The sequence below is a fragment of the Kogia breviceps genome, chromosome X (assembly GCF_026419965.1).
Source record: "Kogia breviceps isolate mKogBre1 chromosome X, mKogBre1 haplotype 1, whole genome shotgun sequence".
NCBI lineage: Eukaryota > Metazoa > Chordata > Mammalia > Artiodactyla > Physeteridae > Kogia > Kogia breviceps.
In genome coordinates, this window is record NC_081330.1 from 1127993 (window position 1) to 1155799 (window position 27807).

A 27807-nucleotide genomic window follows, 5' to 3' on the forward strand; every position below is an offset into this window, starting at 1 on the left:
AATTCAAAGGTGAAAGTTACTCTTGTATATACGTAATTATGGCTTAACAGGAAAGTGGTTAACGGACTTTGCTTTTTTTTGTGGTTCGCGGGCCTCTCACTGTTGTGGCCTCTCCCGCTGCGGAGCACAGGCTCCGGACGCGCAGGCTCAGCGGCCACGGCTCACGGGCCCAGCCGCTCCGCGGCATGTGGGATCCTCCCGGACCAGGGCACGAACCCGCGTCCCCTGCATCGGCAGGCGGACTCTCAGTCACTGCGCCACCAGGGAAGCCCCGGACTTTGCTTTTAAAAAGAATAAAGCACAACAGTAGAGATTTAAGTGATGGCTTGGCAATAAGCATAAATGCAAGGTAAAGAGGCCAGTCTTTGAAGACCAAAGCCAACAGCTGTTTTAATTCTTTAAAATGCTCCTCACAGCCACTATGATGTGTCTGGAGCTGATCCCAAACACACTGAGCAGCTCGCTCGGCCTCCTGCTCTGAGGCACCCCCGGCACTGCCAGCTGATGGACCAGGATGTCAGGCTCCATGGATACCGCTGCACAAACAGCCTCCCCAATGCCACCTGGAGAAGCAAGGGACATTAGGCTCCGCTCTGGAAACAGATGGTCAGCCTTAAAACCCCATCACATAGAGGCCTTTGAATTTGTGGTTCCCTGGGAAAAATATTTTTCACTGGGCGTTGATTCATAAACAACCATTCCCTGACTGACCAGAAGCATTCTCGTTCAAAAGTGCGAGTCCCGGGCTTCCCTGGTGGCGCAGTGGTTGAGAATCCGCCTGCCGATGCAGGGGACACGGGTTCGTGCCCTGGTCCGGGAAGATCCCACATGGCGCGGAGCAACTAAGCCCGTGAGCCATGGCCGCTAGGCCTGCGCGTCCGGAGCCTGTGCTCCGCAATGGTAGAGGCCACAACAGTGAGAGGCCCGTGTACCGCAAAAAAAAAAAAAAAAAAAAAAAAAAGTGCGAGTCCCCCAATTGCTCCCAGCCTCACTATGGCAGGGGCTCTTTCCACTGGGGCTCCATGGATAGAGGCGTCTGTGGAACCCAGATTCTCAAAGCTGTCAGGAACCTACGGACTGGATGCCAGCTTTGGAAGGGCCGGCTTGCAAGGCTGGCCCTGGGGTGGTGCCCGGGCAGTGGGCTGGTGCGAGTGCCCTGCATCGACAAGACACTTTCCCTACTGATAAGGGTGGCCCCTGTGCCTGGACTCTGGCACCACAGGGTGGTTTAGGGGGCGCAGCTGCTTTCCTCTGGGAATCGGGAAGTTTGGCACGTGCCGGGCAGCGACCAGCCCTCAAGGAAACCCGGGGCGCTGAGTCTCGAGTGGGCTCCCTGGGTCTCCAGGGAGGCGTCTGTCACTGCCGGAGAAGGGAGAGTGCTCGGCTGGCCCCTCGTGGGAGGGAGAGAGGAAGCCGAAGGTGTGGGGTTCTCCACGCCCGACCTGCGTCTTCTGTCCTTGGGGGTGCTGGCGTGTGCCCTTTCCCTGTCATCAGCCTCAGCCGGGAGGGCACTGGAGCATTCTCCTGCAGATCACAGGGGTGTCCCTGGGGCCCCTGACACGCGAGCACACGAAGCTCCCCTCTCCCTCCTCTGTCCCACCTGACCTCCACTGGCCAAACACTGCCCAGCCCCCTCTCCCTGGCCACACTTTTCCTGCGTTTGCCGTGTTCTCTCCTTGCAAGGCACTACTGCCATTTTTTTGTGGGGGGCAAGCTATTAATCATTCAATACTCAAGAGCAACTGTGAAGGTTCTTATGACGCCTCCCCTCACAATGCCAAGTCAGACAGTCCTCTGCACTGCCACTGAGCCAGCTACCCGGGGACCAGGCACTGCACGCTGTGCTGAGCACACACAAACGAGGATGGGCATGGCCCACCCTTAGCCAGCCAGTGCAGGCGGGCAAGAGGCCCTATACCCGTACCGTCGCAAAGAGCAAGTAATACGGGCTGCTGGGTGAGTGGCTGGCTGGACGTGCTGCCCACGATCATGGCACGCCTCTGGTCGAGGAAAACAAAACCACGCTGCACCAAAGCAGACTTTCAAAGTGGTCCCCGAGGCCTGCACACACCTTCTGGAGAGTGATCCTCCACTGTGATAATGTGGCCACCTGTGGCTTTTGCGTTGGAGATGATGGTGGCTGCATCCAGGGGTTTAACAGTAAACAGGTCGATGACGTGCATAGAAATATCTGGAGAACAGAGATAACCAGCTTGGTGTATGAAGCAGACTTAGAATAAAAGACAGATTGGGGCACACAGGCAGCCCAAGTCCTACTACTCCCAGCTTGAACGTCAGCATTCAGCAACAACCAACTGACCTGGTTTAGAAAGATCACCGGCGGCTGCTAAGGCTTCATGCAGAGTCACTCCAGCTCCAACAACTGTGAGCCTGTCGTTGACACTGTTGCGGACGACCTGGCGTTGCACCCACAAAACAAAAATGCTGTGTTTACTACACACAGAGTGTATCTCAAAGCGGAGGACACTCTGCTACACTGCTCTCCTGAGCCTACCAATTTCACTCCTTAATAGCTCACTATAAAAAAGGCCAAGTCAGCACACTGACCAACAAGGACATATTCTTTTTAATAAGCCCCACTTCATGTTTGTTTAACAAATTCACCTACTTTTCCTCAGGATTCAAGATGCCAAATTACTAAGTTCTTTTACAATACGTGTGCAAAATGACCCTTTAGCAAAGCAGGTGGATTTCTAACTGTTAGAGATGTGAAAGGCTGAAGGCCAGAAGTGAGCTGTACAGCCCATCTGCTCCAGAGCATGGACTCACACCCACCAAGGGGTCTGAAGAGGCACCACCCCTGGACTGCTTGAACATCTTGCTGGGGCACTCACTCACCCAGAATGGGCTCCGATCATGAACAATGCTGACGGGGACCATTTGGGGGCATTTTCGAGGTGCCTGCCCAAGTGCCCTGTGAAGCCCGTGCATTAGTGGGCCCTTCTGTGGCTGTGGAAAGCAAATCTCAGAGCAGGAGGAACTCGCCCAGGGCAGAGCTGAGACCAGCAGCCAGGCCCATCTGACTTCAAAGCCCGTGCTCCCAACCACTCGCTATTCTGTAAGCAGACAGGGTTATCTGCTCTTTTTTTCATCGTTTTGTTTCCTCCAAAGTCACCCAACCAAAGGCATCTGGAAGTCTGCATTGCATTCCTCTGTATAGCTTTTCCTGTAGCTTAAGAACCATTGCTGACTACAGATATTCAGGGCTTCAAACCACCCACCCCCATTCTTCAAGAACGTTCTAGCATTTTCATACACACACACACACACATATACATGTACAGATACATACATATACACAAATACATACACACACCTACGTGCCCCTTTGCAAACCCAGCCCTTGAATTATCCATGGCATGCATATTATCACACACGTTTTAACTCGCATCAGGAAGTTTACTTCATTTTGTCAGGACAGGACAAACATCAGGGGAGGGAAAAAAAGAAGAGAGATATGAGAAAGCTTTGAAAACCATATGACTATCACCAAGAAACACTCCCCACCACCCCCGGAGGCAAACATATGGCTTTGAGTTAAACGCAGGAGTCCAGGGAACAATAGTATGAACGTGTAGTTCACACTGAAGTGAATAGTACAGCTTTTCCATTCAGCAGAATGGAACTATGGGGGACTATTAACTGCTCTGGGTACACCTGCTCTACTGTGGCACTAAAGCCATCCAGCACTCATTCACTCATTCTGAGCACTAGCCACTATGAATTCTGGAGCAGCCTAGCCCTTAGCAATCAAGTTGGAAGTCACCTATTGCTCTTCAAGAGTGGCTATCAGTCTTTCACATACTTAAGGAGAGTATTAATGATGTTCTAAAAGGCTTATAAGATAAAGACAGGACATAAATCTTTCCTATGCAGTATGATCTCAACTAAGATATACACATATATATACGTATATATAGAAAAAGCCAGGAAGAAAACGTGCCCAAATGTCTGTAAGCCCTGCTCTCTAGGTGGTGGGCAGTCACGTATTTTCTCCACAGACACTGCTGGTTTTCTGCGCGCACAGCTCCAAAAGGCAGGCACACAGACGCCGGGTTGCCGTGGGGGCTTGAATCCTGGTCTTCCCGAACACCTTCTCTGGCCCTCATCTACAAAACATGGCTGGCTGCTAACAATCTGTGCTTCTAGGGCTTTCTCAAGGATACAGGAGATAGGAGGCACCTTGCAATGCCAGCCTTTATCAGCAGGCCTGGGGGTGAGGCCACAATCCCTGTGCAAAACCAACCTCAAGGTCACAAAATGGCCAGAGGCAAGATGGTTCATATTTGTTTGTTATATTCCTGGCCTTGGACCTGCAAAACCAGAATCTAACAGATATACTATTCATCTGAAATGGGTTCTATTATTTTGTTTAGCTTGAGGCTGTGAGAAGGTACAGCAAAGCAACTCAAAAGCCTTCAAGTTGTTACCAGCTTATCTTTAAGGGCTCAACAAAGAGACTCCTTTCAGAAAGGAGAAAAGTTCAGTTCAGGCTGATATTGGCAGAATGTTCCTTCCTGAAGAAAAGCAGACAAAGGTCAAGAACTTTTTTTAAACTAGTGCAAAGAAAGAATGAAGAGTCAACTGTGGATGTCTCTAGCGCTGGCTTTCAGAACAGTGCTCTCCACGTGAACTGATACTGGAAGACACTGGAGAATTTAAGGCCTTACCTTGGCCGGTCCAATCTCAAAGGTTTCGTGTGGGTCGTAAATAACTGCAGTTTCTGGCCAACTGATCCGAATGTAGCACATCCCCTAGGGTGTAAATGAACACCAGAGCCACAGTTTAGAAAATCAAACTAAATTTCCAACTAATAAACCTCAAAAAGAAGCGGGGAAGGACCTAACAGTTCTTTGTACTAAAACCAAGATGTGACTTTTGGAGTGAGGGCCAGCTGTCACGGGGTCGGGTCACTACGAAGGGCCCCACTCTGCCCTGCTCACCCAGTTAGGAAAGCTTTCTCAAATATAAATTGATCTGTTGTGTCTCCACAGAACAGAAACATGGGGCAGGAGCACTGACTCACCTTGAAGAGAAAGCCTAAAACACATGGGAAACAACTTTTGTCACAACAGCTTGTAATGCTCCATCCTTAGAGAAGTACCTTAGACACCGGAATATAAAATGACTATTTCTCCAACGAAAAGATGTAAATACGGTTTTTTATCACCTTGAACATATAAACAGGAATGTAGATGAATACTCAAATGTCTAGAGTATTTGTTAATTTACATACATATTTAAATCACACACAATAAACCAATACATTAATTTAGGAACGCTGATTCCTTTTGTTCATTTACATGTTATGAACTAGTTCTATTCAGTGTATTTTTACGAGGTAAAATTTACTTAAGTGGAGCACGCCGCGAATTCTGATAAGTTATACACGATGTAACCATCTCCTGAGTCTGGATAGCATTTGCACCTGCCCAGAAAGTTCCCTCCTGCCTCTCTCCTGTCACTCTCCCTACCCAAGAAGCAACCTCTATTCTGATTTCCGTCACCACAGCTCTGTCTCTTTTGAACTTCCCACAAGTAAGATCCTGCGGCACACGAGATTGCACTGTACATGCAAGGACATAAAACAATGTCCAGGATATAGCAAGTAGAAAAATCCAGAACTATGTCTGAGGCCACTTAGGTTTAAAGGAAAAAAGTCACAGAAACTCATGTGTCTAACACGTTGGAAATGCTTGGAACGGAACTCGCACAACCCACAACTGTGCCCAGGGCTGCCTGTGCAGGCGCATGGGTGCGTGCAGGGCTGGAGGGTGAGGTGAGTCTGGCGACCGCTAGCTAGACTGGTTAGAAAGGTAAAGATTCTGTCCCCTAGCCTCTGCTGCAGCTGGGTTCTGGACAGGAGTTAGGTTGTGTCCATCTGATGCCCCTGGTCTCGTGAGACTTCAGGAGGGGCAGGCAGGGCAGAAGCCCGACTTGTACCCTTCTAAGCTGTTTGTGAGGGCGGGACAGGGCTGGGGACCCCAGGGTTTGTCTGCAGTGGCCTCCCACTGGCAACTGTCCAGTTTTCTGATATCACGAGGTGGCAGCTGCATGGGCTGTGTCTAAGGCCAGCACATGATGGCTTGTCGCTGGAGCCCACTTCCGTGGCCCTGCCAAGGGCTCCCTGTCTCGGAGCACCCCCTCTTCTTGACCCAAGTCCCACCCGATACAGGTCGTCAGGGGTTCGAAATTCTTCTGCACTGTTTTTTACAATGCAAATGTATTCATGTTCTTCGTGGTTCATCACCCTTTTTTGGGGTAATGGTTCTACTTTTAAAAGGAAACCTACAACCAAATTTCCTATAACGAATAACTATTTTCTTTATGCTGAGAAAAAAATGGGAAAAGAAATCACACCATCAGTACCAAACTAGCATCAGAGCCCAGCAACATTTTCTGTCTCCACCAGTGTCCCCTTAGAGATACCTTGGTATTGGCCGCCAGGAACACAGCACGCTCCGTGGAGATGGCATCGCTTGGATAGAAAACAGTGCAGTTCGGAACCACTCGGAACATGGCCAGATCCTCCAGGGCCATGTGGGAGGGGCCGTCTTCACCTGAGAAAGCAAAGCCATAGCCCAACAGAAAGATGAACCTGCTCTCTGTCAGTCAAGCAAGCGTGCTGCCATGGTGGCCACCATCGCAGCACACGTCACTGCCACACTCCGTACGAGGCTCCTAAGTGACGTTGCAAGCAACGTGGCCTAGGCCTCTTCTTGGCCCCAAGCCTCGCTAACACCTGGCACACAGTGACAGTGCTGCTGCCCTAAGTGACCCAACACCCCTCCCTGAGCACCAGGTCTCTGGCCGTGTTCTCTTCTCCCTAGGAGGGCCCCTCAGACTCTGCCATTTCTTCTCTGCTCATCTACCTTCTCCATCAAGAGACTAAAGTTTTCAGGCTCAAATGGTCTCATTCATTTCTCCTGGCTTCAAAGTCGCTGAGCATTACAGAACATAACCTTTGGTCTTGCTCTCCCAGGAAGTCCCCAAGACGACACCCGAACGTGCACTTCCAGCCCTCCCCTCCAGCGTTCTGGCAGCAAGTGTAAGCTGTCACATGTACCTTGACCTGCCCCGCCACAGCAATGTCAGGTGCCCCATCTTTCTAGACTCCCCAGTTCTGTCACCCACGAACACGATTCCCAGATGTTTCCCAGGCAAGAACCCCTGGGGACTGGGGTTTTGCTGTTCTTGCAGTCGGAGACTCCTCCTTCTGTCAGCAATGTTGAAATCTCTCTTCAGGTTCTCACAGATTCGCCCGATTTTCTATCCACTGCTAACACACACCTCGGTCCTCCTCCTGGCTCCCGTGTCTCCCCCAGTTTCCATGAAGCCCATCCACGGTTAACGCCCCTGTGTCGGGCGCCCCGAGGTTTCCCATTGTGTCCAAGCAGGTTGCTCGTCCCCACTGGGCTAAGGCAACCAGAGAGCAGTGAACAGTTCGCTGACGCCAGGGTGACCCTACCCCTACCTAGCATGTGGCTTGACAAAGAAGAAGCACTCAGGACAGATAATTATTTCTCGGTGACAGAAAAAATGGGCACTTTTCAGTAATACCAAGAGATCAGCTCAAAAGTTACACAGAGTGTCTGGAACGTCTAAAACATGACATGGCTTTTTTTCAAAAAGGAGTTTATGATCATCAAACGTTATGCAACCTTAAGTACGCTGGCAGTTCAACCTCTTACAGGCTACTCTTTCTCTGTGAAGGAGGAAGGCGATTAAGATGATGGCACTGAGGACTCATACCTATGGATACCCCGCAGTGGGACCCAATAAGGTTGATGCTGGTTTGAGACATGGCTCCCATCCGGATCTGATCAAATAAATGCTCGGGTCAAAAAGGCAGTGAAGGTGCAAACAAAAGTAACCGTCTGACCACGGGTGGCGCACCCCAGTGCCACGCTCACCTGCAACGCAAAGAAGGTGAGTCAGAACACTCCCGGACCGGACCCCACCGCCCCTTCCGTTCCCCGGCACAGAGGGGGGATCTCAGGGAAACCTCTACTCTGCACCCTCTCACCTTGCCACCCCTCCCCCCCAGGCACCTACGTGGGAAAGCCCCAAACCCGGCAAATCCATGGTGTCCCCTGACACTGCCAGAAAAGAGAGGAACTGCAGTGCTCACCCTGCTCCTTCAAATGCGACATGTGGAAGCTCAGGACGCTCAAGGCCACCCTGCAGTCCCCGCGGGGCTCCTTCCTATTCTCTCCCCCTACCTCCTGTCCCCTCTTTGCCTGCCCCTTTGCATGCTTCCCCTGGGTACTTCCGGGGGAAGAGAGGTGAACAACGGAGCCTCTCCCACCCCATCCCCACTTCCCCGCCGTGTCACTAGGAGACGGGGCAGACCGGTCCCTACTTGAGGCCCACTTGCCCGCCCTGCTGAACCTCATCCTTCTCCTGCTTTCTCACGGGCATCTCTGGCTGTGCGATTATTCCCTCCCCTCCCGTGTCCCCTCGCTTTCTCCCTCTCTGAGCGCCGCGGTGTGTGCCAGCATCTTCCATCGTCCGCCCTCACTTTCACCTTGCCGTCCCGCTCCAGAGGCCGCCCTTCATCTCTGTTCTCCTTCACAGGGAGCTTCACACACTTCCTCACTTCCCACTCTCCGCCCGTTCCCTTCATCTAGGCCGCCAGTCCCTGTGAGGGACCCAGAAGCTGCCAAGTGCACAGGTCGCCCGACCCTGTCTGCACCATACCTGACCTCTCAGGAGCCCCCAGCACTACAGACCACCCGTGTCACTGGACGCTGCTGCTCCCGCCCAGGCTGGCTCTGCCGGGCGGTGCACCTCGACTGAGTCCTGGGGCTCGGGCCGCACTCCTCATCTGCCCCCTCCACGGGGAACCAGCATGCGGTCCCACTGTGTCACTCTGACGTGCCTGATGCTAAGCGCCCCTCTCCCTCTCTATTCTTCACCTCCCCTGCAACGCCAGGCTCACGTACCCTGGCAGGTTTCAAACGAGACGATGAACATCCTGGGGGTAAACAAAGCCCGTCCAAGGGGCACGTGGTTGTGGCTGGTCTCAACGTCAATATCCTTGACTCCCACGTCTGTCTGCCAGCCAAAGGGCCCAGGGCCTACTTCCCACTGTCTCCCTGATAATCGCCTCCCAGTCACTGACTGCCAGAAGGCGCTCTCTCACCCACATGGGGTCCTTCAGTCGGGCAACATCCTGGAGTGTAAGAGCTCCGGATCAAAACAGAAAGGACAATTCGAAATAATCATAGCAGCCTTGAGAAACTACAGAACTCAAAAGATTGGATAACAAATTCTTTCTTAAGTCAGGGGTTTTCCAATTCTTTTAACAAAACTGAAAGAGAACCTAATGCAACTGTCAACGCTTAACAAATAATTTTCCAACAACAACTTTACATGAAAGATCACTGTGTGATTTTTGGCTTATAACTGGGAAGGAATTCAAATGAATTGAATGATGTTGCCACAACAAAACTCTTTCCCTTCCCATCACCTTATTTATGTAAACAAGGTTTCTTGGCACTTACATCATTAAAATACGAATAGATTTTGTTCTGAAACTTGTCTCATTCTAGCTTTAAGTGTACTTAACCAATGCTACACAAGCTAATAATTATAACTGTAGCTCAATCCAGAAGAAAAAAAAAATTGTAATGCTCCAAGGCCTATGCACATAGGAAAATTTTTTAAAACTATCAATGTATATGCATATTTTTATTGCAGAAAAGAACTGTCAATAAAAGGCTTTCATGCATAAATATATTTGGGGAAGCAGAACAGAAATAAGAATTCAAGTAGAAAAACGGATTTAATTTCTGACAGAGAGCCTTCATGTCATTGGATGATTTGAGTATTAAAGTGTCACAAATTTCAATATACGGGAAGCTATATCCTTTGCATCTACTTAAATCTGTGATGAAAAATTTAGATATTAACTTAAAGCTAGGCAGAAAAAGATCTAGTTTAGAAAAACACATTCAGCAGTTTGCAAAGCAAACACACTTGAAGATAAATGATCTATCCTCTAACCTACCTGGCACCCCCATTCCCAGTCTAACAGGTACCCTGATCCCCCCATCCCAGGGCCCAAAGAGAGCTCCTGACTGTGTTCCCAAAACCCATTCCTCCCCCAGTCTTGTCCATCTCAGGAAGCGACACTCCTCTGCTCCCAGGTGCTCTGGCCTATGCCCTAGTGCCAGCCTTGGTTCCTGCCCTGACACCTACCCCATGGCATCCTGCCGACTCTCCTGTCAAAGCAGATTCTGGATGAGTCTGCTTCCCTCCAACCCCACAGCTACTGTCCTGGTCCAAGTCGCCATCTCCTGTCGCCTCCCCCACTCCCCCCAACAAGCTGTCCTCCACACCGGCCCTTCCTTCTGCGCCCTAAACAGCTCAGATTTGGGCATGCCACAGAGCTAGCTGGGCCCTCTTCTGGGGACACTGTCCCCCCAGATCTACGCATGACTGACTCCTTGTCACTTAAGTCTCAGCTTAAGTGTCACGTCCTCTGAGACCTTGCTCCTGACTGGCCCTAGTCACGCTATCACTGCAGTCACCAGTTTCACCTGGTAGCACTGGATACTACCCACTTGCTGGCTGCTGCTTTATTCGTTTTCTTCAGCTGCTGACTGAAAGAATCAATGAGTTAGGAAGCAAGCTTTTTGATAGGCAGCCCAATTCAGAAAATTATGAATTGTATTCTTTTCCATTCAAAATGGAAACAGCTTAGCTTAATGAGACCCGCAGAAAAATGTACATATTCTTACAATTGCAATGACCTACTTTACTGAACAGGGGCGCTTAAATTCCAACACTGACAGGGCCAGGGAAGCACCGTGAACAAATGAGCGGGTCAGCAGGAGGCAGGGACATGGTGAGCTGGCTGTGGACCCCCATCAAAATGGGGCCCCTGCTTGGCTCCAGCTAACTGGTGGCAGGAAGGAAGGAATGTCGTCCTAATGTTGCCAGATCTTCCCAATCTTCAAGAGAATCCAGAAATTTGTATTCCATATAAAATTTCCTGACTTTTAAAAGCTGGCAGCTGGGACTTCCCCGGCGGTCCAGTGGTTAAGACTCCGTGTTTCCAACGCAGGGGGCGCGGGTTCAATCCCTGGTCAGGGAACTAAGATCCCACATGCCACATGGTACCGGCAAAACAACAAAAAAAAAGCTGGCAACTATTTTAAAACATTTGTGAATACTACTTGTTCCAAATACAGTATCTCTGGTGGTCATGTAAGGCCTGCTGGCCCATAGATTTCTGGCCAGTGCTGTTTTTGGCCTCTACAATGTGAAGGTGCATGTGCACTGGCCTCTGCACTGGCACAGAGCTTTACAAGTCAAGGCGTTTACTTGCACAAACTCCTTTCTCTCTCTTGAGGGGAGTGTGTGCGGATATGTGCATGCATAAGAGACTCCTGCATTAATGTCATCCTGGGAAGAGACTGAAGCACAGATAAGCAGAATAGCTCTACCTAAGGCCACAGCACTACTGACATTCTTGAGGCTACAATGAGGGCAACATTTGAATATCTAGGATATATTAGGCCCCATGCAACAAGGTGGAGAGAAAAACCACAGTCCCTTGTAGCTTTCAATCTATTGGCCTCTGGGATGTTGTAGGACTGCCTGGTTGTGGGATGGGCAGGGCAGGAAGAGTGGGGTCACCTAGAGCTACCAGGGAGCTGGGCATGCTTTAGGCCTGGAGACCTGAGGGCAGATGGCTGGAGCCCCTCCCTGCAGTCCTGGAAGTCACCCCTCAGGCTCTGCCTGGCTGCTCTGTACTTGTTTCCCCCGACACTTTTTTCCTCCAGTTCCTTTGCTTTTATAAGTGGAAAGAAAAACTGTAACACAGCGCAGGCCTCCTATGTCTGGTGGGCCACTGTTTGTCAATGAGAAGACTCAAGATGGAGGTCCCCAGCATACATACCATGTTTTGCTCAGCAACAGAACACTCAATGAAGCCCTCAGGGTGTTGCTTCTGGACTATCTCAGAGAAGGTGGAGTTCCTGCTGTCACCGTCCAGCAAAACGACTCTGTCATTTGCATGGCCCAGCTTAGCCAGAGCCAAACCACATGCTTTCCGAGTAGCTATCTGGAAGTTAAACAGTAGAGTTTCTTAGAATGGGTTTAGAAGAAAGGTGAATTGGTAGAATTATAAATTGTCATCTACCTTAATGAAGAAAGCAAATTTGTGATTCACCAATAATCTCCTTTAGGGTCATAAAAAAGGACTGTTAGCCAATTTAAAATCCATACTTGGCTCACTGGGTATCAATTTCCCCCAAATAAATTTATTCTGTCCCATTCCTATAGTTGATTTAAAAATTTACATTTCCCCAAATGCAAATGCCTCTGTGAGTGTTTAACTATAAAACTGATGATACTCACTGTAAATATTAAAATGTAGAACTTCAGAAACATAATACAAATAATAAACAATTCCATTAGGATATTGTTTGAGACTGGATTCAACCTATGGATTAATTTAGAGGAGAACTGACATCCTTACAATATTGAGTTTTTCTATTAAAGAAAACAAGGTTTGGCATTTCCTCAAAGAGTTAAACAGAATTACTGCGACCTAGCAATTCTACTCCTAGGTATATACCCAAGAGAAAAATACATCTACACGAAAGGTTGTACACAAATGTTCATTGCAGCATTATTCACAATAGTCAAAAGGTAGAAACAACCCAAATGTCCAGCAACAGATGAATGGATAAATGAAACATGATATACCCATAAAATGCAGTACTGCCACCACATGAATGAACCTCGAGAACACAGTGCCAAGTGAAATAAGCCAGACTTAAAACTTTGCATATTATATGATCCCATTTACATGAAATGTCTGGAATAGGCAAATCTACAGACACAGAAAGTAGATTAGCAGTTACTAGCGGCTGGGTGGGAATGGAGAGTAACTGCTAACGGCTATAGGGTTTCTCTTTGGCAGGACGGAAATGTTGTAAGATTGAGTGTGGGGATGGGTGCACAGCTGTCAGGATGCTGAAAACCCTTGAATTGTACATTTCAAATGGGGAGATTATATAGAAATCTATAGCTTTACACAGCTTTATTATCTCAATAAAGCTGTTATTTAAAAACAAGGTTTGCCTCCTCATTTATTTGTCTTTGTTCATTCATCTAAACACTCCTGAAAATATTTTTTTAACAGGCAACTCACGTAGACGAGTACAGAAGTTAAATTACGAAAGGATATGGAGTGCAAAGGCCGTCTTCCTCCCGCCCTCCTGGCACCTCTCCCCAGGGGTGAGGGAAATGACAGGTTTGTGCAGCATCCTTTTGGCAATGGTCTACTCACAATTACTTGGTGAGCATCTCATGCATACAAGGCATGCGAGCTTCTTTAAGGGCTATAGTTTTATAAGTATCTTAACATAGACCTTATACACTTAAGTTTATTTTTAGTTACTTTAGTTTTTATTGCCACTGTAAAAGGGATAACAATCTCTCCATTTTATTAATATAAGAATCAATCTTTGTATATTAGTTTTGCTACAAGCTCTTTCTGGACTCCTCTTATTTCTAACCATTTTCTGTCGATTCTCTTGGGCTTTCCAGACATACAACTCTACCACCTGCAAACAGGCTTGCCTTTTTATTGTCAGGACTGAGTCTTTTATTGTTAATGATCATAATTTCCCCCCTCCTAATACTGGTGAATGATATGCATTACTAATTTGAACTTCACTGATTCATATACTTCTTTAAGGTACTGAGTTGAGACTGGCGAACATTTTATTTAGAATTTTTACATCAATATTCATAAGTGAGGTTGGCCTGTAGTTTTTTCCTTTGGGCTAGCATTATAACATTTCGGCTTCATAAATGGCTTTTTCCATATTCAAGAAGGTTTGAAACAGCGGAGGAATTAACCTATTCCTTGAAGGTTAAAATTAAGTCACTCTTGCAATTTAGTGAGCCTGGCACGTTGGAGGTATAACTCTTAAGACAGTTTTCTCAAATTTTTCTATGGCTGTTGATCTACTTAAGTGTTTTGTGTCTTTTTAGTCAATTTTGGTATTTCATGTATTCCTAAAAGAGGTCCATTTTTTTTTTACAGTTTCATACCAATTAGCATAGTTTTCTCAAAATTCTGTTTTTTGCATCTGTGGTTATCTCCTCTAGTGACTAATTTTATTCATTTATGATTTTCATCTCTTTAAGTAGGCTAGATAATGGTTTGTCTACTGTAAAGAGCCAACTCTTTGATTTGTGTATTAATGTGACTTCTCGTCCTTTAATTCATTAACTTTTTACGAATTGGCCTGTTTCCTTAATTTTTCCTATTAGTAAAATATATACACTTCTTTTAAAAAATGAAAAGCTTCCATAATCCCACCTACCTTCCAGACATAAACACTTCATCATAATTAACGCTGCAATTAACATTCATTCCATTCTGCACACTTGCACAGGTGTTTCTGTAGGATAAATTCCTGTGAGTTGCACTGCTAGTTTGAAGGGTGTGAACAGCTAAAGAGTTGACACATATTACCAACGTAGCCTCTGTTTATATGTACTTTTCCCTTATTAATAGCGTTCTTCTGCTTTAAAATTTGTTTTCTAATTTCTCAAATAGTTAATTCATTTATTTAAAACCCATATTACCAGGCTAAGAAAATGTAGGTAACACTCAAAATGTCCCCAAATAAATAAATATTTCCTTCCTCCCAGGCTCGCCACCTTATTTCCTGAGGTTGTGAAGACCCTGCATACTTTGAATACAAGAGTGGTATCAAAAAGCAGAAAGGCTTTATGTTCAGGGTTTCGTGCCTAATTTGTTTCCTTTTTGAAAAACTGGTCTTTGATGAATTGGAGAGTTTCCTTGTGTAATCCAGGGAATAAGCCCAACAGATCAATCCAGCTGGCCCCCATCCTTTGAGTAGACACAGAAGCAAGCAAAAGTTGCACAGCACTGGACACGAATAAGTAGCGACTGACTGGTAAGAAAATTCAGGCCTGAGTTAAGTTTGAAATCAAAGAATAAATATCAGAAACAGTAAAAGAGAAGGTAAATCCATATTTTTGCTTATAATCTTTAGTTAAATATCACATCACCTAACAATTTGTTCATTCCTGGAGATCAGAGTAAACAGAGTCCTCTGTATTTAGGAAAAGCAGAGAAAAAAGCAGTTTGCCTACCGTGTCACCAACATTGTAAGGAGGTGGAGAGGTAATTTCTATATCTGTGATGTTGATTTGACGCGAGTCTTCAACAGGGGGTTTTGGGTCAAGCTTCTTCTTGGTCTGTATCTGGCTCTCAATTAGTTTGATGATTGTATCCACTCTTTCTTTTGGCATTGGCCTTTCACGCCAATTTTCTGCATCCTCAACATCTGCAAACCAATGGATAAAACACATTCATTCCCTAAGTATATAATGAGCTCCTATTTGGTCATCTGAAAGACATCCAGATGGAAAAGATGTCAGCCACAGAGTAAAAAGCTGGCACAGGGGGCCTGACATAGTACTACAGTCGCAGGAGACAGCCTTGACAAAGGCCGGGAGGCTCTTGAGGGGGCCAGTGGCCCATGTGCTGGTGAATGGAGGGGAGGGAGGGAGATGAGGCTGGACAGGCAGAGCAGACCATGGAGGATCCTATGGGTATAAGGAGTTTGAGTTCTGTCCAAAGCAAGATGGGAAACCACTGATGGGTTTGGAAGGGGGGTGGTGACTGATCAGATCCATGTTGCAGAAAGATCACCACGGCAGTCATGTGGGGGCTGGCTTGGGGAGACTGCAATTAGGGAGAGATGACTGGGCCTGGGCAAGAAGAGATGGAGAGGCGCGAACAGACTTGAGACGTGTGTCAGGAGCAGAATCAATCAGAATCGATGACAGACTGGGTATGTGTGTAGGGGGCACATAAGGGAGAGGTGGCGGCAAGGACAATACCCAGGTTTCTGCCAGGAGCAAACTGGTCCAGTCGTCATTTACTGAACAGGGGTACCAGAATAAGACTGTATTTTGAGAAGGAGTCATAGAAGAGTTTTATTCTAAAATGTCAACACTAAAAACACACCAGGAATCTACTGCAATTATTTATACTTGAGACGAACAATTTCAGATGTCCACTTTGAAATCTGCAAGAAGCTAAGACTTTCAAAACCCCCTCCCTTCCCCGACCCTCAGTTCCACAGTTGCCTTTCCCAGAGGCGCCGCTTTACGAGTGGCCTGTGTGTCCTCCCAGGTAGCGGGGAACAGGCGAGGGCGCTCGCAGGCACGCACGCTCACGTTTACGTATCTGCTCACGCTCAGCCCCGCTCTGGCTCTGCACTCCCGTGGACATGGCTCCCTGCTGGTCCTCTAACTGATGGACTATCCTCTCAGCCACTCCCCTGCACTCCCTTGCTAGGGGTCTGGGCTTCCTCCCCCTTGCCCTAACCAGATCTGCTATCTACAAGCATGAAAAAGAGCAAAAGCGCTGGGCGCACGTCACAGGCGTAATCACCGTGCATGAAGTCAGCTGTCTGCCCGGCTAGACTAAGCCTCCCTCCACCTCATATGCTAGGCAGAGGTTTTTGACAAGCACAAGCAGAAAAGCAACACTTCCTTACGTGGCACGCCGTGGCCCCTGAAGGTCTCGGCAACTATAGCACCGGGCTCGCGCTTCACTTGAGCCGCCTGCTGGAACACCTGGCACAGCGCCTCCACATCGCGGCCACCCACCACGAAAGTACTCCGCCTGTCAACCGAGAAGTGGGCCAGGTTAGAAGGCGAAGGGGGGATGGGGCGGAAAGAAGGTGCCACAAAACAGGACAGTTACCTAAAGGCTGCACAGCGCTTCTGAAAGAGGTCCATGCAGTGCTCGAGGGGCAGGGTGCTGTGGCACAGGCGATTCACGTCAAAGATGGCCACGAGATTGTCCAGACTGTAGTGGGAAGCAAAGGCCATGGCCTCCCAGAAGGAGCCTTCCGAGGACTCGCACTCTGCAATGAGGCAGAACACGCGGTAGCTGGGGTAAGCCGAGAGAGACGTCAGGACCCTGCCTGCGGCTCCTCTGGGCGGCTCGAGCAAATGGATTTCATGGAGAGAAACAAAGGAGGAGACCGAAGCAGCTGCTTCAGACCTAAGACAATTTTCCTTGTCAACGCTGCCCGAATTCCACAGCTGAGGAGATGCAGCTTTAAAAGCCTGGGCCTCACGACATGGGCCGCACCTTTGGCTAGTCTTCTCGTCCTAGCTGTAAAGGTAATTTCTACCTTCTTCTGCCACTTCTCTGGGCCCAACCAATAAGAGCGGATGGGGAGAAGGCAGCTCCCTTAAATGCCCAAACATTTACATACATGGTTTCTTGATTAGCTCCATGTTAAGCACTGCCACCTTCTATTTCTGATTTTACAAATTTATATACAATAATAACAATCAAAACATTCTATCTCAGGAGCGTATGTTCTGTTATAAATATTAAACTCCTCCACAGCAGAAACATGAAATGCTTAAATCAATAGAAGACAACCCAGACCCCCCCAAAATGCTATAAATGAAGTATAAAAAAAGTGCTTAAGCACAGGATAGGGACTAACAGAGGCAACGGTGAGAGATGAAAAAGGTCAGCTGTGGAGGAAGCACAACGAAGTGCCTCCAGAGGGGCCACCTGGGCTGCAGAGTCAGGCACCCCGGGTGAACCATGGGAGTAGAACATGCACACCGTCATGGCCAACCCTGAGGCCCCCAGGATCCCCCATCTTGTTGCTCCTACGTCAGCAGCACCTGGGCACACACCCCTGCAAGAAAGGCATGGATCTGCCTGTCTTCAGGAAGGTGGACCATTCCAGAAAAAGAGACCTTTGATTAACATGTAGGGGTCCCCAATGGAAAGGCAAATACACCATCTGTTCACTCTATAGTGAACCTCACTAAGATATCTCTTAGTAAAAACTTGAATCCTAGGACTTCCCTGGTGCTCCAATGGCTAAGACTCCACGCTCCCAATGCAGGGGGCTCGGGTTCGATCCCTGGTCAGGAAACTAGATCCCACAATGTTGCAGCTAAGACCCTGCACACCACAACAAAAGATCTCGCATGCCGCGACTAAGACCCGGCACAGCTAGCTAGCTAGCTAAATAAACAAACAAACAAACAGATAAATAAATGTTTAAAAATAACTTAGACTTGAATCCTAATAAACTGTTTTCTTTCTTTTAAAAAATATTTATTTATTTATTTTGGCTGTGCTGGGTCTTAGTTGCAGCATGCAGGATCCTACAGTTGTGGCATGTGGGCTCATAATTGCAGCATGCGGGCTTCTTACTTGTGGCACGCATGTGGGATCTAGTTCTCTGAACAGGGATCGAACCTGGGCCCCCTGCATTGGGAGTGCGGAGTCTTACCCACTGGACCACCAGGGAAGTCCCCAATGAACTGATTTCTATACTGCAGGCAGTACTTAGGACCCAACAGGAGATGCTAGACCAGCTTCATGAAATATGAGTTCTTTTTACTCCTTGAGTACTTGGTAATCTGAACTTTTAACACAATCACTGTCTTCCCAAACTAATAAGCGATAAATAAAGCCAAAGTGCTGGGGGTGGGGTGGGAACAGTTAAGTGGTTTCTGGGTAAGCGCCTTACCTGGCCTTGTCAAAGTACTTGCCAGTATATGCCATCCCACATGCGATCCCCAGTCCTTGCCCCAGCCATCCAGTTGCCACATTAACAAACAACAGTCTCTGTAAGAGAAGGGACCAAATGAATCTACACACCCTCATGCACCCCAAAGTGTCAGATCAATGTCACAAAGACAACAGAGTCACAGGTAATCCATGCAGCTGGTGAGGGCAACTGGAGCTCTGACAACGTAGAAGTGGGACGCTTCTGCACACAGCAGCCTAAACAGAGCCCAAGAGCAAAGCAGAGAAAAACATAAGCACAAGTCTTCCCATTTCCACAAGACTTTGTATCTAGCTGTATACAGACCAGATGTTCAATGTTTTTGGAGAATATGGACTCTTAAATAGAAACTGGAAACACTGAAGGAGATTTCAATTTCCCTGGTTTGTAAAACTCAAGTCAACTGAGATTTGGGAAGTGGTGATGTAGGAGGTTATGCTAGAAATAAATCACTTCCTACCACCGCTCCATTTATCCCCACCAACCTGCTTGTACGCACAGGCTATCACTGTCCCACGGAGAGAATGTGGCCCTCTGAGGGCCACTAGGTGGTGCCAATGCCAAAGGTCTGCTGCACTGAGGCCTCACTCACTCCCACGCTTCTGAAGAGATATCAAACTTATTCAACACTTCCGCTGGCACCACCTTGGCCTGGCCACAAACATCTCTTGCCTCTGGCAGAGCAGTGGCCTCCCTGCTTCCCTCCAGTCGTTCTCAACACAGCCACCAGGCGGAGCACGATAAAACCGAAGTCTGCCCCTCAATCGCTGCGGAGAACTGTCCAAGGTCTTGGCATCTAACTTCAAGTAGAGCTCAAGTTCTTGCAGTGGCCTGTTCACTCCAGACCCCCATCACCTCCCACTGCTCTGGGTGCCTGGCCTCCCGGCTGTCCTTTGAACACGCCATGCACATGCCTGCCTCAGGGCTTTAGCACGTGTGGCTCCCTCTCCCCCGAGTGCTCAGTGCTTGTGCCTAAATAAGGGCACAGCTTACTCCCTCACACCCTCCAAGTCTCTGCTCAGATGTCAACACCAAGGCTTTCCTGGACCATCCCTTTCACCTAGTACCTGCCCTCCACTTCCCTGGGATCTAGGATACTCAGCCCCATGTGACATGCTATTTCTGGGTTTGTTTCTTGTCTGCTCCCTTCCTCCATTCAGATGTCAGCTCCATTCAGAGACTGGTTTGTGCTGTCACTACCACAGATGAGTGGATGGTACCTGTTATCTCAGATCCCTCTCCTACCTCGCTCCACCCTACTGTTCAGCTCTTCCTGGGGCTCTTGACCTTCCTTAACTTTCTCTACGTGTTTTGTGCCCTCACAGATTTCTATTTTGCATCTCTAGCCCCGAGAACTGTCCCACTGAAGTCTCTCTTGACAACATCGCTAGCTTAGTCTTTCTCCCTACAGCTCCTATTTTACTCCTGTAACAAGCTCTGGCTTCCAGGTGCCTTACGTGCCCTTGGAGCAAGCCTGCGCTCTACACTGAGACCAACTCCACTCCCCCCCAGCTTTAATGCGGGGGCCAAGTAAGCCCACTTCCATAAGGCTTTGCTCTCTGGGTATGATGGTGAGGAAAGCCCCGTTCAGGAAGCAAGAGGCTGTAGGATTAATTGAGAAGATTGACAGGGCATCAGCATGATGTCTGGCTTGGTGGAAGCACGCCCACATGAGCTCCCTTTCCTTTCCCAAGAATCCTTTCGCTGTGGGGGGGACACTCACAACTGAGGGGCCAAGAATAAAGATGCACACAAGCCGCTGAGGGCACCCAAGAAAGCAAGCTTTCCCTTTCAGGTGGTACTTCTCATCTTTGTTCTGACACAAAGTGTGCTTCAAGAACAAACTTACAAGAAGGCTTTTTGGTTACTTCCCAGGTCTCCTTGGCTAAACAAAACAAAAGAGCTGATAAAACAAAAACTAAGGCCTGGGTGGTGGACGGAGAGTTCATGAGCACCTCAGTCAGTGCCACGGCCAGGCCTTAGCAAGCTGCCTCCTCGTGCAGCTGTCTGCATAGACACTCCTGCCCCGGGAGCACAGATTATGGACACCCTGGCTTCTTGGCCTCTAGTGAATCCATTTACTCCATTCCCAACCACAGCCAAGATGGACTATGCTCCTGAGTGTTTTATTTTTTAAAAAAAACTAAATTTATTTATTTTATTTATTTTTGGCTGCGTTGGGCCTTCGTTGTTGCATGAGGGCTTTCTCTAGTTGTGGTGCACGGGCTTCTCATTGCAGTGACTTCTCTTGTTGCGGAGCACGGGCTCTAGGCGCACGGGCTTCAGTAGTTGTGGCTTGTGGGCTGAGCAGTTGTGGCTCGGGGGCTCTAGAGCGCAGGCTCAGTAGTTGTGGCGCACGGGCTTAGTTGCTCTGCGGCATGTGGGATCTTCCTGGGCCAGGGCTCGAACCCGTGTCCCCTGCATTGGCAGGTGGATTCTCAACCACTGCGCCACCAGGGAAGTCCCCTGAGTGTTTTCTCTTCTCTTCAAACTTTATCTGCCAGATAAATCTGGCTAATGAGTAGCGCCCAGCCTGAGGCTACACGCCAGAAAGTCTCTCTATCCCTCTAAGGCCAATGACTGATAATATGATAGCAGCAGTTAATGGATAGTCTAGGCATCTTTTTTGTGGGGCTGCGCTGCACGACTTGCGGAATCTTGGTTCCCTGACCAGGGACTGAACCCAGGCTCCCAACAGTGAAAGCGTGGAGTCCTAACTACTGGACCACCAGGGAATTCCCACATCTTTCCCTTTTTTAAAGTAAAGCTCTAAACACCCATACTTTGTTTGTACACCTATAGTTATTCAGTTTTTATGATGAAGGAAATTCAAGCTCACAGAAAAGTTGTACGAATAGTACAATGAAGTTCCATATACTCTTTACCTAAATTCGTCAACTGTTACTAATGGACTTCATTTGCTTCATCTCTCTTCCTCTGCACACACGTTTTATTTATCCTTTGCCAAACCTCACCTGAGATTATGTTTTAGACACCGAGACAAGGATCACAACTGCGGCTCCAGGCACTCTGCCTGTACTCTACCTTTGTCTTTACTTCCCGCTGTCCAGATCTGGGGTTTCTATTTGCACATGTCGTTCTACCAGTTGAGCTTTAAATGCTTTGCTCAGAACACAGCAAGCTTTCAGACAGCATCAAAAGAGCTGCTTGTTCTTCTAGATCGACCTTGCTTTTAATATTTCTTTTCCTTCCTGTCCCCCGATGTCATGAGGTATCTCGTACTACAGCTAGCCTAATGAGAAACTCCTTATTGGTATCAGGTCAGATATGCAGAGAAATGGAAGAGAAAGCTGACTGACGGGTGGGACGCCCCTCCAAATCAAGCTCCACGCTCCTCGAGCTCAACAAGTTGGATTCACTCATGTGGGCCTCCTCTACCCAGGTGGCAGGGGATTGGAGCAGCATGATCCTGACAAGGGGGGCTTTAGTGGGGTAAAGCGAGGCACCATCAGAGGCAAAGAAGGACTGCCAGCAAGTCATCCTTCCCACCACGCAGTCCACACTAGAACACCTTTTAGAGCTTTATGAGGTGCCATGGTCTCAATGTTTGTGCCCCCTCCCCAAAATCCATTATGTTGAAAACCTAATGCTCAAGGTGATAGGATTAGGAGGTAGTGGTCTTTGGGTGGCGATTAGGCCATGAGGGCAGAACCCTGAAGAGTGGGGGTTAATGCCCTTATAAAAGAGAGACCGTTTCTCCTTACGTCACACGAGGGCACAGTGAGAAGTCTGCCACCAGAACAGGGCCCTCACCAGAGCATGACCATGGTGGCGCCTTGATCTTAGACTTCTAACCTCCAGAACTGTGAGAAATAAATTTCTGTTGTTTATAAGCCACCCAGTCTCTGGTGTTTGATTATATCAGCCTGAACAGATGAAGACATGAGGCAAAGAGAGAAGTACCAAAAGGATAAACAGAGGCCATTTCAGGTCTTGTTGCCACATGGTGGCTTTTAAAATGAGTTCAGGAACCAAGAGTCTGCGCATGGGTTCCTATGCCAGCTTACCTTGCGGGGGAGGATGAATCTGTCATTGTTCGGGTTCTCCGCGTCCATCTGTTTATACCTCATGATGTAGAACAACAGCACGGACATGATCTCAGCAGCACTGCTGCACAATGTGGGGTGGCTGAAAGACATGACACAGGTCGTTTCTCACAAGCAAGTGACTCACCAGGGACACACACAGTGCCTGAGGAGGCCTTTCAGCACATGGTCTCCTCAAACTGGAAGCAGCAGTCATTCCTCCCAGCCCTGAAAGAATCCAGTCAAGGGAGAGGGATGCTGGGCCACTGCCGGCCAAGTTCACAGCTTTCAAGGATGCTCTGAGGCCCAGGAACCTCACAACTCCTCTCCCTGTAGGGAGCAAGACCTCACAGACCAGCCCCCTTCTATCAGTGGAGCACCGGCATACTTGGGGAAGTTCGCCTGGTGACTCTGTAAGCATTTGAGTGTCATTTCACTTGTATGAATTCATCTGTGATATCATTAATCAGAAATTTCACAAAGCAGAAATAAACCCACACATATGTGGTCAACTAATTTTTGATGAGGGAGCCAAGAATACTCAATGCAGAAAAAACAGTCTCTTCAACAAGTGATACAGGAAAAATTGCATATTCACATGTAAAAAAATGAAACTGGACACCTATCTTATACCACTCACAGAAATTAACTTGAAATGGATTAAAACTTAAAGGTAAGACCAGAAACCATAAAACTCCTAGAAGTAAAACATAGGCACTATGCTACTTGACCTGAGTCTTCGTGAGGATTCTTTGAATCAGACACTAAAAGCAAAAGCAAAAAAAAAGCAACAAAAACAACAAACAAACAAAAACCAAGTGGGACTGAACCAAACTCTTCATGGCAAAGGAAACCATCAACAACATGTAAAAGCATCCTACTGAATAGGAGAAAGTATTTGCAAATCACGTATCTGATAATGTGTTTATATGGAAAATATATAAAGAACTCACACAATTCCATAACAAAACAACAAAAAATCTGCTTAAAAATGGGCAAAGGATCTGAATAGGCATTTTCCCAAAGAAGACATACAACAGGTACATGAAAAGGTACTCAACATCACTGATCATCAGGGAAATTGCAAGTCAAAACCACAATGAGATATCCCCTCACACCTATCAGAACGGCTGTCATCAAAAAGATGAGTTAACAAATCTGGCAAAGATGTGGAGAAAAGAGAACCCTTGTGCACTGTTGGTGGGAATGTAAATTAGAGGAGCCACTATGGAAAACAATATGGAGGATCTTAAAAAAAAAAACAACTACCATATGATCCAGCAATTTCACTACTGGGAGTATATCTGAAGAAAATGAAAACACCATGTGGAAGAGATATTTGCACCCCTACGTTCACAGCAGCACTATTTATAATTGCCAAGCTATTGAAACAACCGAAGTGTCTGATAGATGAATGGACAAAGGAGATGTGGTACAGATATATAATGGAACATAATTCAGGCACAAAAAGGAAATTCTGCCATTTATGACAACATGGATGGGCCTTTTGAAAATTATGCTAGATGAAGTAACTCACAGACAAAGAAATACTGTATTATTACACTGTGGAATCTAAAAAAAAACCCCAAACCCTAACTCATAGAAAAAGAGATCACCAGATTTGTGGTTACCAAACGTGGGGGTTGAGGGGAGGAGGAACTGGATGAAGGTGTCAAAAGCTACAGACTTCCAGATATAAAATAAATAAATACAGGGCTTCCCTGGTGGCGCAGTGGTTAAGAATCCACCTGCCAATGCAGGGGACATGGGTTCGAGCCCTGGTCCAGGAAGATTCCACATGCCGCAGAACAACTAAGCCCATGAGCCACAACTACTGAGCCTGTGCTCTAGAGCCCGTGCTCTGCAACAAGAGAAGCCACAACAATGAGAAGCCTGCACACCGCAATGAAGCCCCCACTTGCCACCAACTAGAGAAAGCCGGCATACAGCAACAAAGACCCAACACAGCCAAAAACAACAACAACAACAAAAACCAAAACACAAACCTACAAAACTCCACAAATAGGTAAATAAGTTTTAAAAATAAATAGATAAATACTTGGGATGTAATATATAACAAAATGACTGTAACATTGCTGTATGATATACTTGAAAGTTGTTAACAGTAGATCCTAAGAATTCTCATTACAGGGAAAAAACATTTTTCCATTTTTTGGTATCTATGAGGTGATGGATGATAGGGAAACTTATTATATTTATCATTTTACAATATATGTAAGTCAAATCATTATGCTGTATACCTTAGATAGTGCTGTGTGCTCAATTACATCTCAATAAAACTGGGAAAGAAAATTTTAAAAAAATCCAACAAAGAAAATGCATTCTACTTCCTAAAATGAATTTCTTTTAGGAAGTGAATGGTCAGACTGAGAAGTTTCTCGTTGTGGTGTAACTTGAGGCCCTTATAGGATGAAGTAACTGCTGCTCGTAGAAAGCAGCCTGCATGGGAGTCCAGGCAGTCTGCCATTAATTAAGAAGGGGAGGAGGTGGCAGGGCAGAGGACAAAACCAACTCCCTAGAGCCCTGCCACGCCCCCAAAGTCAGGAGAGTAACATTTTAAGCCCAGCTCAGGTGTATTAATAATCTCCCCTTTCGGGGGCTTCCCTGGTGGCGCAGTGGTTGAGAGTCCGCCCGCCAATGCAGGGGACGCGGGTTTGTGCCCCGGTCCGGGAAGATCCCACAGGCTGCGGAGCGGCTGGGCCCGGGAGCCATGGCCGCTGAGCCTGTGCGTCTGGGGCCTGTGCTCTGCAACGGGAGAGGCCACAACAGTGAGAGGCCCGCGTACCACCCCCCCAAAAAAATCTCCCCTTTCAAGTTTCACAATACAGAAAATGGAATGGAGAGTTAAACCTCTTGCCTTTGCAAGTATCCCAAGTGGATGATTTGGATTTAAAAGCTGTTACAAATCTCCTGAAAAATGCAAAGTGTTATGAATTATGAAGGTGAAGGGAGCAAAATGAAAGTGTAAAAAAAAAAATCCAAAACCATGCAGGTCTTAAACTCATTGACATTGCCTTTTTAATGTTATAGCACAGCTGGAGAACAAAACTTAAAAAAGATATCACACAAACTATTTTATCTGACTAGGACAGGGTGAAGTTAGAAGTCAAGAATAGAACATGGTAAAAGTCACACATTTGTGGGAATTAAACAACACACTCTTATAATAACTTTAAATGGGGTATAATACGTAAAAACATTAAATCACTATATTGTACATGTGACACTAATGTAAGAGTCGACTACACTTCCATTAAAAAAGAAAACCTTCCCCCACAATGCACTTAAACGAACAATGATGGGTCAAAGAAACTTCAAGAGTTGGAAAGTATTGAGACAAATGAAAAAGAGAACACAAGATACCAAAATTTATGGGATGTGGCAAAAGCAGTGACAAGAGATAAGTTTATAGCTGTAAATGCTTGCATTAAAAAAGAACGATCTCTGGGAATTCCCTGGTGGTCCAATGGTTCAGACTCAGCGCTTTCACTGCCGTGGACTCAGGTTTGATCCTTGGTCGGGGACCTAAGATCCCCCAATCTGCACGGGGTGGTCAAAATAAATAAATGAATAAGTAAATAAAAATTTTTAAAAAAGAACGATCTCAAAGAATAAAACCTAACTTCACAACTTAGTAACTAGGAAAAGCAGAACTAAACCCAAAACTACCAGAATGGAAAACATAATAAATATTATTGCAGAAATAAATAAAAAACTAGGAAAGCAATGTAGAAAATGAACCAAAACAAAAGCTGGTTCTTTGAAAAGATTAACAAAATTAATAAGCCTTGGGCTTCCCTGGTGGCGCAGAGGTTAAGATCTGCCTGCTAATGCAGAGGACATGGGTTTGAGCCCTGGTCCGGGAAGATCCCACATGCCGAGGAGCAACTAAGCCCGTGCGCCACAACTACTGAGCCTGCGCTCTAGAGCCCACGAGCCACAATTACTGAGGCCCACGCACCTAGAGCCCGTGCTCCGCAACCAGAGAGGCCTGCGTACCACAACGAAGCAGAGCCCCCTGCTCGCTGCAAAGCCCGCGCGCGCGACAACAAAGACCCAACGCAGCCAAAAAAAACCCCAAAACAAAAGCCTTTAGCTAAAGTAAGGAAAAAAGAGAAAGTTACTGAATTTACTAAATCCGATTTGAAATTACTAATTACATTTCAGGAATGAAAGTAATGATATAACCACTGATTCTACAGACATAAAAAGGACTATAAAGGACTGTGAACAACTGTACGCCAATAAATTAGTTAACCTAAAAGAAATTTTTAGAAATAGAAAATCTGAATAAACCTACAATAAGGAGATTGAATCAGGAGTCGAAAAGCTCCGTGACAAAAAAAACTTTGAACCTGATGGCCTCCCTGGTGAATCCTCAATCCTCCTCCAACTTTCCCCAAAATACTGAAGGGAACACAGTGAAACTCACTCTGGGGCCAGAATTGCCTCCATACTAAAGGCAGACAAATAAATGCCTTCGGGGAAAGCTAACAGCTAACACCTCTTACGAATACTGACGCAAACATCCTCGACAAAATACCAGCAGAACCAGCAGTCCCCTTTTGCTCCGATTCTTACTCGCCTATTTCTTTCTCTTCGGTTTTATTTCCCGGAACTCCACGTTCTGGGTCGGGAGCCTGGCGTCGAGGTCAACCACTTACGCGGAAAACGCCGGGCCGCTCCCGCTCCCGCTCCAGCCAGTCGCACGCAGGCGCTCCGCCAGGCGGCCCGCGGCCCGGCTTCTCTCCGCTAGCAGGAGAGGCCGGAGGCCCTGGGCCGCCACTGTCGGCCGGCCGCGGGCCAGTGAGGGGCGGCTGCCTGAGTACGTGGCCAGCGGCGGCCACGAGTCTGGGGGTGGCTGCCAAGCCCCGAGGGCCTGAAATGGGGCCACTAAATAACGAAGCCCACCCCGCCCCCGACGGCTCCGCTCAACTCTCTCCCCGGTCGTCGCCGCTCAACGCTCTGACCTTCTCGACCAGGGCGCCTTACCCGGAGTTTGAGGCACAGAGGGCCTTGATGGCGTGGAGGTGCAGGCGATTGGCCATGTCTTGCAGCACCTGCAAGGTGTTCTCGTCAAGCGTGTCTTTTTCCGCCAT

The 27807-nt window shown here is 47.4% G+C and overlaps 1 protein-coding gene across 1 annotated transcript; it reads right to left on the reverse strand.

Annotated features, from left to right (window-relative positions):
* Positions 1-390: 390 nt before the first annotated feature.
* On the reverse strand, positions 391-27807 carry TKTL1 (transketolase like 1). The gene is given in 16 exon segments (XM_059049707.1): positions 391-563; positions 2072-2191; positions 2321-2417; positions 4692-4775; positions 6451-6581; positions 7774-7849; positions 7851-7934; positions 11930-12094; positions 15172-15365; positions 16587-16714; positions 16796-16984; positions 18603-18698; positions 21958-22053; positions 22055-22071; positions 22670-22790; positions 27701-27807. Coding segments are annotated over 16 exon segments (1878 nt in total).